This window comes from Scyliorhinus torazame, chromosome 2 (genome assembly GCF_047496885.1).
Source record: "Scyliorhinus torazame isolate Kashiwa2021f chromosome 2, sScyTor2.1, whole genome shotgun sequence".
Taxonomy (NCBI): Eukaryota; Metazoa; Chordata; class Chondrichthyes; order Carcharhiniformes; family Scyliorhinidae; genus Scyliorhinus; species Scyliorhinus torazame.
Window position 1 is genome coordinate 159,603,853 of NC_092708.1, and position 16,778 is coordinate 159,620,630.

Genomic DNA, 16,778 nt, shown 5'->3' on the forward strand with positions numbered 1-16,778 from the left:
CACATCCCCCAATCTTAATTGCTTCACCATGCTCAAAACTACCAAAGTCCTAAAGTCTAGAATTCCCTCCATTAGACCTAACGCTCCAGATTTGATATTTTACAAGGTAAAGCACTGTATAAATGCATGTTACTTTTGTAAACCATCAAAATATTTGGGTTAGCGGGTCAGTTATCAGTGCCACAAGTACAAAAAATGAATACTCTAAAAGTAACAAAAACAAATGCTTATTCAGTGGATTAACTAATATGCAGTGGTGTGGATAAATACAGAAAAAACAAAAAATTGAGTCATGCAAATTGAAGCAAAGGAAGTCCTGTAGTCCATTTGGTCATGGTTTGCTTTACCTTGTAAAATATCAAATCTGGAGCGTTAGGTCTAATGGAGGGAATTCTAGACTTTAGAGCATGGTTTGCTCTTCAAGACGTTAAAATCTAATTTCCCTGTCCCCATAATAATTCATATTCTTCCTTTTCAAATGTTGCTATAATCCCAGCCTAAATAGCCACTTGTGGTGAAGAATTCTATATTCCAAAAGCCCTCTGCATGAAAATATTCCTTCAATGTGATCATTCTTATTAATATCTCTTCTTTATAAATTTGCAAACAAAATGTAGCTATTTTTCACTGCTTACCGTTATAATTGTCACAACCACTGCTATGTCATCATTAACCACCTTTGCTCCAATCAAAATTCCTCAATTTCACACTCTTTCTTCAGAACTGTAACTTCTCCACTGCTCTGGCATTAATTCTAGTAGACTTTTGTTGAACCTCTGTCACGGTTTCAATATTCTTCCCTTAGCCTGTGGGGCAGTGCTTTCCAAACCTTCCCCCCACCCCTGTGACCCCATTTTAATGCTTGAATATTGGTGTGACCCCTTTTAGTGTTAGTATGTTCGGGACTGTTAGGGTTAATGTGGGACTCGAGAAACAATACCGTCAGGTGAAGGAGCTGTGCTCCGAAAGCTAGTGATTCGAAACAAACCTGTTGGATTTTAACCTGGTGTTGTACGAGTTATTATTCAACCACATTCATCATGAGACAATATATAACCTTACAACATGGCTGCAGCAGGTGAGGGACCCCAAAATCCCGAAGTGAGAACAAGAAACTGCAGTCTGACCTGAGAGTTGTGCCTAATTTGAAGACCGTGAATACACAGCTGGAGATTACCGTTAGAAGCTCCATTACAGACTTGGAGGCTGAAGGACAGAGAAAAAAATCCAATGTGCAGCATAAGAGAACTCCACCAGAGTACATGGAGATCCACTGATTGAAAGCAGAGTCAAGGAACCTTGCCAGATAGCAACAGAGTGAGCCAATGACAAAAAAGGCTCAAATAAGTTTTTTTAATTTGGCACAATAATCAGGCAGGACTGGTAGAACAATTGTTTTAATGAGCATGGCTTAAAGAACACTGCAGTCAGGATCCAGAGTTGGCAATCTTGTGCGAACGAGAGAAAAAATTAGGAAGGAGAGCTTTAAAACGAGTCTCCAAGCTTCGAAAAGCAAATAGCTGGTCAAAACAATTTGTTTAAAAGATTTTCTGCAGAATCGCTGAAGTTTAAAACAGTTCCATAACCACAAAGGGAGCCCGCCAAATACTGACAAGCACGGAAATGAAAACAAAATTACTGCAGCAACATTTTTAAAAAAAAATTAAAGCTGTATCACGCTGTGGTGAGAAGATCCATGGATGGTAAATCAACACTGCCAAACCAATTAAAGCAGAATGAAAGACCAGACCAAGCCCAAAATCCACCATTTTGGAAAAGATTTTTAAGATATTTGATAGCATCAAACTTGAATAAGAAATCAGAGACTGAACAAGTGAATACACTATTTTGAATAATTATATTCAGTAGCTCTAATAACCCGTGATATAACTGCCAGACAATGAATAAATTAACCTTCCAAAATCTTTGAAGATGTCATGAAGTCCTTTGACAGCCGTTTTAAAAAAAGTAGTAATAACATTTTGGGGTGAACAAAATTGGAGAGTCCAAAAGTCTGGGGATCCATAGATTCTTTTATAAATGAGTTATACAGATCAGTTGAAAGCTGTGACTATGGTGACCTTAAGTTGGAGCTTACAAGAGACAAAATAATAGGAGCAACTGGTGACACTCTTTAGGCTGCACTCTAATTTAAGGAATATCTGACATTGGAAAAGGCCATGAAAGTCTGCCAGCAAGACCGGTCCATTTTGCGTGGTGAAATTAAACCATATTACAGAGCAAGGCAGCATAAAACAACCAAAGGGCAAGGAGACTCCAGGGCAAAGAAAGCAATATCTAAGCAAAACACAAGATGGTGGCAGGCCATTTCAGCACTGTGATGCAAAACAATCTCACAGCACGCATTGTGCAGCGCTTTCACACTGCAATCACCTGCGACACTTTGGAAAGAGGCGCAAGCCCAAAACCTTGAGACCTGAAGATCCCCCCAAACAAGTCCATGAGATAAATGAGCCCACCAAGAAGTCATGCAACATTCATTGATTCAGGATTCATATTTTAGAATGCTGACAAATTTGTAAATCGTCACCCCACAAATTTCAGGTTAAACCCAGGAACAGTGTGACAGTACTCATAGAATTTAGTGTAGGAGGCCATTCGGCCCATCGAGTCTGCACCGGCTCTTGGAAAGAGCACCCTACCCAAGGTCAACACCTCCACCCTATCCCCATAACCCAGTAACCCCACCCAACACTAAAGGCAATTTTGGACAATAAGGGCAATTTATCACAGCCGATCCACCTAACCTGCACATCTTTGGACTGTGGGAGGAAACCGGAGCACCCGGAGGAAACCCACGCACACACGGCGAGGATGTGCAGACTCCACACAGACAGTGACCCAAGCAGGAATCGAACCTGGGACCCTGGAGCTGTGAAGCAATTGTGCTATCCACAATGCTACCGTGCTGCCCTACTGGTGGACCATGAACCGTGGCTAAAAGACCTCTGGCTATGGATGACAGACACACCAATATATGGTGTTAAAGGAATCCAACTACATTCATTGGCATGATTCATGAACCACTCCGGTATGGCAACAAGAAAATAATCAAAATTCTGCATGTCATTTGCAATCAACCATTTTGTTTCCTGAGCAAAGGTGCCAGTGTTTCTTTCAATTTCCTTAAAATGGCTGAAGATGTTCAAACAATCACTGTAGTCATCTATCGTGAATTGGAGATTTCAGAGAGGTCCACCAGTGTTGATGATCCCGACTGAGACTTCAGTTCAGAATTGTACTCTCCCTTTACAGAGGCAATTATGCCAGCTCTTTTGCCGGTGGCAGAATTAAAAAAAACATTTATTCATTCACGAGAGGTGGGCTTCGCTGGCTGGACCAGCATTTATTGCCCATCCCTAATTGCCCTTTGACTGAGTGGCTGCTGGGTCACTTCAGAGGACATTTACGAGTCAACCACATTGTTGTGGATCTCGAATCACATGTAGGCCAGGCCAGCTAAGGACGGCAGATTTCCTTCCCTAAATTACATCACTGATAATGCTCTCACCGGTCACACCAGCCAAAACTGCAGATGTGCACCAACATACTTAAAACAGAAGGAGCAGCAGAAGCAGGTTGACCCAAAACTTCCGACCTGCAGCAACAATGCTGGAGATTCAAGTTCACTCGCATGTGAGGTCAATCCAGGATCGGGAGAGAAGTGACCACCAACTAGCCGAGACAAAATTCAAGGAGGCAGAAGTGCACATGAAGAATCAAAGCGCAGTATTAAGGCAAACTGCAGGCTGAGCTCAAGGACGAGGAACATAAAAATATGAGGGGTAAACCTCCCAAATTCCAGGAAGAATATGGTGGACCTCACTGGAAAAGTAAATCTGAGTCCACTCTATTAATGAACGGAGCGAATATTCCCTCCAGGAGTCGGTAAGCCCATGGTACGTAATCAAGGAAGACAGGTTATCAATAAAGAAAATTATAACACCAGGGAGTGGAAGAGGCGAACTAGATTTTCACACCCAAATATGGAAATACCAAATACTACAACTTCAACTCCAGACCAACGATATCAGCCCAAAGCAGTTGCGACCTCCACTCCTCAAGATCTGAAAGAGTCGTAAAGCCTCCACACCCCTGAATCTGTAAAGTCAAGACTTGGGGGGAGAAGGGGTAGCATGTAAATATTATTTGAAGTCCATTTGGGTAAAGACTTGGGGAAGGGGGGGGGGGGGGGGGGTATTAGGGTCTTCAGGGCCATAAGGGTTAATGTGAGACCGGGGAATCAGTGTCGCCCACATTACCACTCCCGTACCAGCCTCCCCGAACAGGCGCCGGAATGTGGCGACTAGGGGCTTTTCACAGTAACTTCATTTGAAGCCTACTTGTGACAATAAGCGATTTTCATTTCATTTCTTCATGTGGAGCGTCACATGGGAATAGTAGAGTGTTGTAGTGAGTCTGGTGGAAGTCAGCATGAAGATAGCACCTAGTCAGGACTGTATCCTGCATATAGTAAAGGGTTAACAATGAAGTTATTGGTCAACCATACAAGCCTCCAGATCTTTTCATGAGACAAAATACAACCATTGTAGCCATGTAAAATGGCTGACTCCCGATTAAAATGGTCAAACCCCGATCTAAAATGGCGAACGGAAGAGGCTGATGGGAAAATCTGCCAACAGGACTCAAACAGACAGCTGCAGGTAAAACAGTGTATTCACCTCTGGGGAAGTCAGTCCAGACCGATACCTGCAGCCATCAACAGCACAACAACCCAGACATCTGCATATTAATCAGCCATCCCCGGGTACAATTGCTACACATTAGCAACATAAAGCCGACCCAGACCTTTCGGCGCCAGCAGGATCTGACACAAAGAAAGGTAAACGACCGCCCCTCGAACAAGGAATCGCTCCAGTATTAGAGCATATCGAACCAAGTGATTGGGACCAAGTCCAATCACTTGGAACCAGGTACAAGGTCCGCCCCGAGAGGCGGGAAGCCCCTGGGGACTATAAGAATAGGGGCCAAGTTCAACTCGACCCTTCTTCTCCTCTCCGCACCCTTCGAGACCCTTGCTGAAAGAAACCGTAAGTTTTACTCCAACGATCGCTACCAGATAGACACGCCTGACTATCGACCTGTACCAGCTTTTGAATCCCGCAGGCTCAGAACCCATTCGAAAGGCCATTTCGCTGACCTGGTGGGCCATTTCCAAAGTGAAGTACTGGCCTGTTAGTGGTAGGTAGTAGTTTAGAAGTAGAATTAATGTATAAGTATTAATTGCTGTATATAATAAATGAGCGTTGATTTAACTCTTACTAAGCGGTGTGTTGGATTATTAATCATTACTCAGACTTGAACCACGTGGCGGTATCAGAAAGATACCTGGCGACTCAAGAGCAAAGGTGACAGAATTAGAGCAAATAAACTAAGGCTAAAACGAGCAACACCATACAACAGCCAGCTTTATTAATTCCATCAAGGCTTTTGATAGCCTACAACGACCTTAACTCTGGAAAATTCTCTCTTCATGTGGTATCCCATCAAGCATGGTTTCAGCTATTGAGAAGATCTATGGGAATTCCAGGTGCTGTGTGGAGTCAGGTTAAATTGCATCCTTTCTCATCTTGTTTTTGCTGTTGCTATTGACTGGGCATTAAGGAATCAACCAAAGGCAATCTTGGATTGAAATGAATCATGGTGCTCTGCTCACAAACTTGGACTTTGTTAATGATGCGCTGCCCTGTCAGACAAAATAACAAGGGTTGCAACAGATGATCAACTCAATTAGGCTGAGAGAGTGGAACTCACCATAAATGCCAAAACAAAAGAAAGATGATGCAAGACCACCATCAACCAACAGTTAAGTTTGTCAACCAAAATAAATTTGACAAGAGAGAGGTCTTCGCATAAATGGATGGGTCATTAATATCCTGGGAGCCATGGAAAAGATCTCAAAGTGACCATCAACTGCACTGATTGTGCCCCTCCCATGAGAATTCCCTGGTGGAAGACTATGAAGCTAAACCTTACCAAGAACAAGCAGCAGTAAAAGAAAATAATTTGCATGTTGATCCAGTGCCAAGTTAACCACATTTAATAATGGTATGGAACACATTGTGCCCTCTGCAATTACAGTAGCATTCAAGAGTTCCCTGATAAAAGTAACATCCTTTTCCAAGTAGTTCTGCATTATATTACAAACATACCGAAGCTTTTTGGGTATTAGTTAATTTCTCAAGCACTGCAGTTCAAAGCTTGAAAAAGACTGAACCCGTGATGCATGTGTAATTTCTGGTCACATTTGTGCACTCAGAATGCCTCCCGAGTGAAATGATGCCAGAGTGTCTGACATTCAACAATTTACAAGAACATGTGCGCACACTATCCAACTGATTTTGGAATGATAGCTTACCATGGGTGAACTGGCATTGACTCCTTACATGGATCTTAAAAGCCTGATATATCTAAATGAAAAAGACATAAATTTGAGGATTGAGAAAGCTATTTGATCACTCTTTAACACAAGTCTCCATGCTGCACAATTCTCACTGCAATATAATACAATACCTGGTTAAAGTCCTGAAGCTGTATCTTGTGCAATAGACCTGTAGAGTTTATAAAAATTCTGTTGGTAGAAGCACCTAGATGGAAGGAATGCAGTTTGTTTCTCATAGCAGTTTATGAATACAGTTAATTAATTTCTGCAACAAACACAACAGAGGAGGAAAAAGAAAATCATTTACCCAAAGACAGGACATTTGTCACTGGGGTGGACACCATTCTGGACTTTGCTGTCAAGAATTCACATTCTATACTGAACTGTGAAAAAAATTGGAACAGGAAAGTTATAGAATTTAATAACCATAAATGGGTGTTTAAAAATGAAATACTCTTCATGCTTTTATCCCCCTATATCCAACACTCAACTACTATCAAATGATTCTCAGTATGACCAGCTATAAAAGGTTGACAACTCCAGTAAAAATCACAGCCTCAAATAACATTTCAAATTTGAAATTTTGGGTGCATTTTAAGGTTATTAGTCAAATTATACTGCGGGGATGGAAGTGGTAGGATGATTAAGTTTCTCAGAAACATACCTCCTATTGTATGATTGAAAAAGAAAACTCCAGCAGGTGAAGAGGTGGCAGCTGGAGTGCCTACAGGTGACAGAATGACGATGGCCAAATTAACTACAGGAATACCCTGTTATAAGCAATAGGTGCTTCCTGAAAATCACTACATTAATCAAAACCACATATATTGAAGCATTTTTTCCCCATTTAAATGTATGTAATATCAGGAGATACATTCTCTACCCAAGATGCAAGATAAACATGAAATACACTTCATTCATAAGCGAAAAATAAACAAAACATAATGCCAATGTTCTGGTTTGTTTATTCTTGTTTATTGTCACGTATACCAAGGTACAAAGTAACAAAGAACAAAGAAAAGTACAGCACAGGAACAGGCCCTTCGGCCCTCCAAGCCCTTGCCAACCATGCTGTCCGACTAAACTACACTCTTCTACACTTCCTGGGTCCGTATCCCTCTATTCCCATCCTATTCATGTTTCGTGAAAAGTATTTTTCTGGAAGCAGCTCAACAGATCATTAAGTACATGAAAAGAAAAGGAAATACATAATAGGGCAACACAAGGTACACAATGTAACTAGAAAAGATTAGAACGATAAGTAAAAAGTGGATCTGTTCGGGAGAGCTCGCAGAGAGTCGCCATGCTCCAGCGCCATCTTGTGCCTCTTGTATTTTTACACAATCATTGATGTGGCAAAGAATCAAACAGAATTGGCTTTGTTTTTCCCCAGATTGCTCTATACGGAGCCACGGTTGCAACCTGTTCACAGTGAGCTGGATCCGACATGGGCACCAGTCACATTCCCGGTGTTGACCACAGTATGAAAGAAGTGAATCTACCGTTAACAAGTCTCCTGGTCATGGACACTTGTCCATTACTGGCCAGCTTCTTGGCCTCGCCCCTCTTCTTCACTATCATGCTGGAGGCCATCAAGCGCTTCATTGAGCAGCTGCCGATCCAGAATATGGTGGTGGTGATTCAGATTGGAGCCGTCGGGCTCCTAGTCAACCTCCTGGGGCTCTGCTCGCCACGCCGTATGTGAGATGAGTACGTGGGAACATCACGACCATGGAACATGTAAAGCCCCAGGAGGAAGAAGTTGAATGTCAACCACAACATGCACATCAAGTGCCCCCAATTTGACTCGCAGTTCATTTTTTCCTCAATCTGACAGCGCGTGTTCAGTGGGGGAAATAAACAGCACAGTTCCAAGAGCGAGGGGGGAGACCAAAGCCAAAAGTTTCAGAGAATGGGGAAACAGCCTTGTCATTGTTTCACCCAGCCCCTTTACAACAGACAGATGGTTACAAAACACACATTTGGTTCCCAACTCCCCAATAAAGAGGTGCATAGTGTACACAACAGATAAATGGGTGGAAGTTTGTTAACTATTAGCAACAAAACTACATTATTTGAAACTGAGAATGGGTATGGTTATATATTCTTTGAACTTAAAGCTGTAATTAGTCTCTTGCTCATGATGCAACAAAGTGGAAACTTAACCCTTCAGTTTTGATATAAAGCCCCTCCACTGTATATCATGAAGGGGCGGGTTTAGCTAAGGGGCGGGTTTAGCTAAGGGGCGGGTTTAGCTAAGGGGCGGGTTTAGCTAAGGGGCGGGTTTAGCTAAGGGGCGGGTTTAGCTAAGGGGCGGGTTTAGCTAAGGGGCGGGTTTAGCTAAGGGGCGGGTTTAGCTAAGGGGCGGGTTTAGCTAAGGGGCGGGTTTAGCTAAGGGGCGGGTTTAGCTAAGGGGCGGGTTTAGCTAAGGGGCGGGTTTAGCTAAGGGGCGGGTTTAGCTAAGGGGCGGGTTTAGCTAAGGGGCGGGTTTAGCTAAGGGGCGGGTTTAGCTAAGGGGCGGGTTTAGCTAAGGGGCGGGTTTAGCTAAGGGGCGGGTTTAGCTAAGGGGCGGGTTTAGCTAAGGGGCGGGTTTAGCTAAGGGGCGGGTTTAGCTAAGGGGCGGGTTTAGCTAAGGGGCGGGTTTAGCTAAGGGGCGGGTTTAGCTAAGGGGCGGGTTTAGCTAAGGGGCGGGTTTAGCTAAGGGGCGGGTTTAGCTAAGGGGCGGGTTTAGCTAAGGGGCGGGTTTAGCTAAGGGGCGGGTTTAGCTAAGGGGCGGGTTTAGCTAAGGGGCGGGTTTAGCTAAGGGGCGGGTTTAGCTAAGGGGCGGGTTTAGCTAAGGGGCGGGTTTAGCTAAGGGGCGGGTTTAGCTAAGGGGCGGGTTTAGCTAAGGGGCGGGTTTAGCTAAGGGGCGGGTTTAGCTCAGTGGGCTAGACAGCTGGTTTGTGATGCAGAACAAGGCCAGCAGCATGGGTCCAATTCCTGTACCAGCTCTGAATTCTCCCTCTGTGTACCCGAACAGGTGCCAGAATGTGGCGACTAGGGGCTTTTCATAGTAACTTCATTGCAATGTTAATGTAAGCCTACTTGTGACAATAAAGGTTATTTATATTAGGAGATCTTCCATAAACAGATATGAAAGACTGTTATTGGAAACAACTGTAAAAATTACTGAACAGTTAGGACATTTGCTCTCCAAATTATTTTCACGAAATAAAATACATAGATCAAAGGAAGGATAACAGAACTGATAAAATGATGAAGCAGTGCATGGAACTATTGTGCCATCATCAACTGCTGGCTTCAAGCATCATAAAGGCAACTGCCAGTCAGGGACAAATTTCATTACTTTTTTTTTAATAACTGCTCACAATTCCAACATGGTCCAATACATTCCTCAATAAATGTGAAGTCACACACACACACACACACACTTCATGACATATTATAAACAAAATTAAACATTTGAATTTAATTTTTAGTTTAAGATGAAAGAATGAGCTCCTCCAATGGCTCAGCAGATTTATCAAGTGAGTAAATATTCCATAAAACAAAGAATTTTTAGTTCAGTCGGTGGTGAGGCATTGTGGTAGCAACAATACATCTGACCCTATTACCCAATTTAGGCAAGGGCTATGGAACCAAGACAGGTTGATTACGCCCAGATAAAGGTCAACCATGATTTAGTTGAATGGTGGAACTGGCTCAAGGGCTGAATGACCTACTTCTGTTCCTGTGAAAATTTGAGAAAATTCCTGTTCCTGTAACTCTTGACGAGTCACACAAGCTGACGATGGGCAAAGACAGAATTGTGGCTGACCATGATGCTCCACACAATTTTATGGTCTGGGGGCATTCACTGCCTAGGCTCACACATGAATAATGGTTACGAAGGTGAGGTACTTACAGATAACCAGTGTTAATAAACCCCTGCTTGCATGTAGTTCTATGAATTAACATGCACAAATGGTACGGTTATACAAAAGATATCAATTTGAGTCAAATACTTGCTGTAAGTATAGAGCCAGCAGTTCAAGATAAACAGTTAGCCTCACAGCACATGCTGAATTAAGGAAAACAGTGTTCAAATGTTTGTCAGATTTTAAAGTAAGCTATAACTCAACAGGATGGCCAGTTATGGAAGAAATCTGGACTAAACACTAACCCTAGATATTCCTTTTCTAGCAATGAAAAGGTTAAAAATTAATTTTTTAAATCCTAGTATTTCCAGCAGTTATGCATCTGAATTATACTGGAGAGACAGCATTCAATGAGAAGACTTCATTATAATAAATGATTTAGAGGGGGGTAAAAGCAGAATATTACTTCAATTTCGAACAAAGTAGCAGGACCAGAGGACAGAAATTTAAAATACTGAAACAAACTTTTCAAACATATATTGGAAATATTTAGCTTCTGTTAAAGGGAAATGTCTGGAAAAACCTTCTAGGCAGGAGGGGCGGCACGGTGGCACAGTGATTAGCATTGCGGCCTCACAGCGCCAGGGACCTGGGTTCAATTCCGGCCTTGGGTCACTGTCTGTGCGGAGTTTGCACATTCGCCCCGTGACTACGTGGCTTTCGTCCAGGTGCTCCGCTTTCCTTCCACAGTCCAAAGATGTGCGGGTTGGATGGATTGGCCATGCTAAATTGCCCCTTAGTGTCCAAGGATTTGCAGGTTAGGTTACGGGGTTATGGGGATAGAGTTGGGTGGACAGGGATAGACTGCTCATTCGAAGGGTCGATAGGCCGAATGGCCTCCTTCTGCACCGTAGGGATTCTACGATAATAGAAGCTTTATATTATGAGCTTTCAAAATGCAGTTGGTGCATTTCACAGGTTTCTAACAATCTGCCAAGAAGCTTTGTTTTAAGCAAGTGGGAAGCAATTATTCATGAACCATTTTCCTTCCCCCAGATAATCTGGATAAGACTACGAGCAGAGGCGGGATCTGATCTCTGATCTATTAATTTTGTGTTCAACTCTCAAGTGTCATTATGCTTTGTTGTTTTTAATATAATGAGCTTATGGATTTTGCACTTGTTATAAATAAAAAGAATCAAAAGCAATAACAATTGAAATGACTTCACCGGTGAAGGAGGTAAAATGGAAATATTTGTCAGTTATGGAAGCAGACAAGACTTGTGTCTATGTTATTTGTTTTCACTTACCCGTTTATTAACACTAGCCTTAGATATATGAATGATAAAATGAGAGAAAGAACGGTACTCATCCAGATTGAAGTTCACGATCTGAAAAACAAACAACAGGTTAAGATTTAGAAGGTATGCTTGGCTTTGTACTATAATGAAACTAGCAATCTCAGTAAAACAAGGAAGATGGAGCGGCACAGTGGTTAGCATTGCTGCTTCACAGCTCCAGGGTTCAATTCCGACCTCAGGTGACAGCCTGTGTGGCGTTTGCACATTCTCCCAGTGTCTGCATGGGTTTCCTCCCACAGTCCAAAAATGTGCAGGTTAGGTGGATCAGCCATGTAAATTGTCTCTTAATGTCCAAAAGGTTAGGTGGCGTTACTGGGTTACGTGGATAGGGTGGAGGTGTGGGCTTAAGTAGGGTGCTCTTTCCAAAGGCTGGTGCAGACCCGATGGGCCGAATGGCCTCCTTCTGCACTGCAAATTCTATGATAATCCTAGTTAAAGGTACTGCCAATTAGTTAAACTGTCAGTCCAGATTTATTAACCAGATAATTAACTCAAATAAACTGATGCTGGGCATCTGTTCCAATCGTTGATAGAATAATCCAGTTAAAATTGTATTCCAATTGACACTTCTAACAAACAGAGTTCGCACAAAGTAAATTGACAAAAAAGGTTTTGAAGCCAAATACACTACTGGAATATTTTAAAGCTTAAAATTTATATATAAAAGGTACTTCAAAGTTGGAAGGATAAAGTAAGTGTAGTGAATCAAAATTCCTACAAACTCTAGTTGGTTTTGGACAGACTAAACATTCCTGTTGTGTCCTTTATTCTTCAGCTCAGGATATACTTAGGTTGAACATGTTATTTTTCACTCCAAAATCATAATCCTTCACCAAGAGGAGTTCAATTTTACTGATTAAGTAGGCAGATGGTCATACTTGAATGAGCCACTGCGAAAACCAATTGGAACCGAAAATAAGTGTACAGGAAACACAATGAAGGATAAATCTGGGCAGATTACCTTCACAGAAAAGCCAAACAAACAAGACTCTGAGAAGAAATGGTGTCAGAACTGTACACAGTATCATATTAAAATGCCGATTGAAGGAGAATCTCTCTAGGTTGAGTAAAAATATAATTCCAAGGAAATTCTAAGCTTACCTTGTACATTTTCAACAATTCTGCCTTCCCAGTCAAGTCAATGCTTTCTTGGCTGCATTGGAAATTTAATTGCAGGACAAAGTGTTTATGATAAAAACCAAAATTAGAAGAATTTGTCATTCACTGCAGTGGATCAGAAAACTCATGCAACATTCCCAAGCAAATATTAAAAAGTATTTAAAAAATAATATGCAAATTGCAAAGAAGAGAGTAGCTGCAGCAAACCATCAATCATGCACATTAGGGAATTCACTCGCATTCCCTTTGGGATTAAATGTCAAACATGAAAAGGAAACAATGCACGAAGAAATTATTTGGAATATATAAAAGAGATTTTATTTTATTTCTACTTTGCTGAATCACATTAATCCCTCAAGTATTTCTTGGTACCTATGCCCTTTTTAAAATTATAATTCCATTTCTGTATTTGTTGAAAGCGTAACGAATTGTCAACTATTAACAATGATTAGGATAGTTTCTTAATCTAGCTATAGACAATAATAAACTATATTAAATTAATCTGATCAGTCTGAAAAACATGTAACATTTTTAATCTTCAAAGTATCTAACAAAATTCCATCTTTTTCCAGTTTTTGAACCTCATCAATGTCCTTATTTCACTATGAGAGAAATTTGTGTATATGTATGTACTGGCTGTCAACAACTTTCGCCACCAACACATTGACAAATTTCTCATAATTCCAATCCACTGAAAGGAAAATTGCAGGAAATGCACCACAATATCCGGATGTGCAATGGTGGTGGGTGGGGTTCCTCACAGTTACATGCTCAATAAATCAGGCTTATTGCCCATCTGCAGAAATAATGTAGATACAATTGTACACAGCATGTACAACCTCAACAAAGCCTGACAGAGACAATACCACAGATACCACCAATCAGAAAACGTAAACCATCTCTACAGTATCTAGCCAGTAGTCTATATGCACGTGACCAAAATAACAATAGGTTTATAAGAACATAAGAACTAGGAGCAGGAGTAGGCCATCTGGCCCCTCGAGCCTGCTCCACCATTCAATGAGATCATGGCTGATCTTTTGTGGACTCAGCTCCACTTTCCGGCCCGAACACCATAACCCTTAATCCCTTTATTTTTCAAAAAACTATCTATCTTTGTCTTAAAAACATTTAATGAAGGAGCCTCTACTGCTTCACTGGGCAAGGAATTCCATAGATTCACAACCCTTTGGGTGAAGAAGTTCCTCCTAAACTCAGTCCTAAATCTACTTCCCCGTGAGTAGACTGAGTAGTCCCAGTCTACTCAACCTCTCCTCGTAATCCAACCCCTTCAGCTCTGGGATTAACCTAGTGAATCGCCTCTGCACACCCTCCAGTGCCAGTACGCCCTTTCTCAAGTAAGGAGACCAAAACTGAACACAATATTCCAGGTGTGGCCTCACTAACACCTTATACAATTGCAGCATAACCTCCTTAGTCTTAAACTCCATCCCTCTAGCAATGAAGGACAAAATTCCATTTGCCTTCTTAATCACCTGTTGCACCTGTAAACCAACGTTTTGCGACTCATGCACTAGCACACCCAGGTCTCTCTGCACAGCAGCATGTTTTAATATTTTATCATTTAAATAATAATCCCTTTTGCTGTTATTCCTACCAAAATGGATAACCTCACATTTGTCAACATTGTATTCCATCTGCCAGACCCTAGCCCATTCACTTAGCCTTTCCAAATCCCTCTTCAGACTTCCAGTATCCTCTGCACTTTTTGCTTTACCACTTATCTTCGTGTCGTCTGCAAACTTGGACACATTGCCCGTGGTCCCCAACTCCAAATCATCTATGTAAATTGTGAACAGTTGTGGGTCCAACACTGATCCGTGAGGGATACCACTAGCTACTGATTGCCAACCAGAGAAACACCCATTAATCCTCACTCTTTGCTTTCTATTAATTAACCAATCCTCTATCCATGCTACTACTTTCCCCTTAATGCCATGCATCTTTATCTTATGCAGCAACCTTTTGTGTGGCACCTTGTCAAAGGCTTTCTGGAAATCCAGATATGCCACATCCATTGGCTCCCCGTTATCTACCGCACAGTTAATGTCCTCAAACAATTCCACTAAATTAGTTAGGCACGACCTGGCCCTTATGACCTGCTGCTTCTGCCCAATGGGACAATTTCCATCCAGATGCCTCGCTATTTCTTCCTTGATAATAGATTCCAGCATCTTCCCGACTACCGAAGTTAAGCTCACTGGCCTATAATTACCCGCTTTCTGCCTACCTCCTTTTTTTAAAGTGGTGTCACGTTTGCTAATTTCCAATCCACCGGGACCGCCCCAGAGTACAGTGAATTTTGGTAAATTATCACTAGTGCATTTGCAATTTCCCTAGCCATCTCTTTTAGCACTCTGGGATGCATTCCATCAGGTCCAGGAGACCTGTCTACCTTTAGCCTCATTAGCTTGCCCATCACTACCTTCTTGGTGATAATAATCCTCTCAAGGTCCTTACCTGTCATAGCCTCATTTCCATCAGTCACTGACATGTTATTTGTGTCTTCCACTGTGAAGACCGACCCAAAAAACCTGTTCAGTTCCTCAGCCATTTCCTCATCTCCCATTATTAAATCTCCCTTCTCATCCTCTAAAGGACCAATATTTACCTTAGCCACTCTTTTTTGTTTTATATATTTGTAGAAACTTTTACTATCTGTTTTTATATTCTGAGCAAGTTTACTCTCATAATCGATCTTACTCTTCTTTATAGCTTTTTTAGTAGCTTTCTGTTGTACCCTAAAGATTTCCAAGTCCTCTAGTCTCCCACTGATCTTTGCTACTTTGTATGTTTTTTCCTTCAATTTGATACTCTCCCTTATTTCCTTAGATACCCACGGTCGATTTTCCATCTTTTTACCTTCCTACTTTTTGTTGGCATAAACCTTTGCTGAGCACTGTGAAAAATCACTTGGAAGGTTCTCCACTGTTCCTCAACTGTTTCACCATAAAGTCTTTGCTCCAAGTCTACCTTAGCTAGTTCTTCTCTCATCCCGTTGTAATCTCCTTTGTTTAAGCACAAAACACGAGTGCTTAATTTTTACCTTCTCACCCTCCATCTGTATTTTAAATTCCACCATATTGTGATAGCTCCTTCCGAGAGGATCCCAAACTATGAGATCCTGAATCAATCCTGTCTCATTACACAGGACCAGATCTAGGACCGCTTGTTCCCTCGTAGGTTCCATTACATACTGTTCTAGGAAACTATCGCGGATACATTCTATAAACTCCTCCTCAAGGTTGCCTTGACCGACCTGGTTAAACCAATCGACATGTTGATTAAAATCCCCCATGATAACTGCTGTACCATTTCTACATGCATCAGTTATTTCTTTGTTTATTGCCTGCACCACCATAATGTTACTATTTGGTGGCCTATAGACTATTCCTATCAGTGACTTTTTCACCTTACTATTCCTGATTTCCACCCAAATGGATTTAACCTTATCCTCCATAGCACCGATGTCATCCCTTACTGTTGCCCGGATGTCATCCTTAAATAACAGAACTACACCACCTCCCTTACCATCCACTCTGTCCTTCCGAATAGTTTGATACCCTCGGATATTTAACTCCCAGTCGTGACCATCCTTTAACCATGTTTCAGCAATGGCCACTAAATCATAGTCATTCACGTTGATTTGCGCCATCAACTAATTTACCTTATTCCCAATACTACGAGCATTCAGGTAAAGTACACTTATGTTGGCTTTTATACCTCTGTTCTGAATCTTAACACCTCGATCAGTAACCTCTCAAGTTATATTTCCTCTTAACCGTTCTCCTAATTTTCCTTGTCGTTGAACCCATATCTTCATGTAACAACCTGCCTCGTCACTTACCATTAATGTTTTCACTTCCCGTTTTATTCCTTTTAGTATTCCTGGTCCTATTCACTGAGCTCCCCTCAGTCACTGTACCTTGTACTGTCTCCCTTTTTGATTTTTGACTATGGCTTCTCTGCCTTACACTTTCCCCCTTACTGCCTTTT

The 16,778-nt window shown here is 41.7% G+C and overlaps 1 protein-coding gene across 2 annotated transcripts in view; it reads right to left on the bottom strand.

The window, feature by feature from the left end:
• The window catches only part of pgap1 (post-GPI attachment to proteins inositol deacylase 1), a 263,763-nt gene that overhangs the window by 150,060 nt on the left and 96,925 nt on the right, over positions 1–16,778 (bottom strand). For both annotated transcript variants that reach the window (XM_072478690.1, XM_072478698.1), the window contains 5 exons: positions 12,744–12,795; positions 11,592–11,672; positions 6,732–6,807; positions 6,556–6,629; positions 6,401–6,452 (listed from right to left, as the gene is read on the bottom strand). In XM_072478690.1, coding sequence (XP_072334791.1) covers positions 6,401–6,452; positions 6,556–6,629; positions 6,732–6,807; positions 11,592–11,672; positions 12,744–12,795 — 335 coding nt within the window. The remainder of the gene's footprint in view (positions 1–6,400; positions 6,453–6,555; positions 6,630–6,731; positions 6,808–11,591; positions 11,673–12,743; positions 12,796–16,778) is intronic.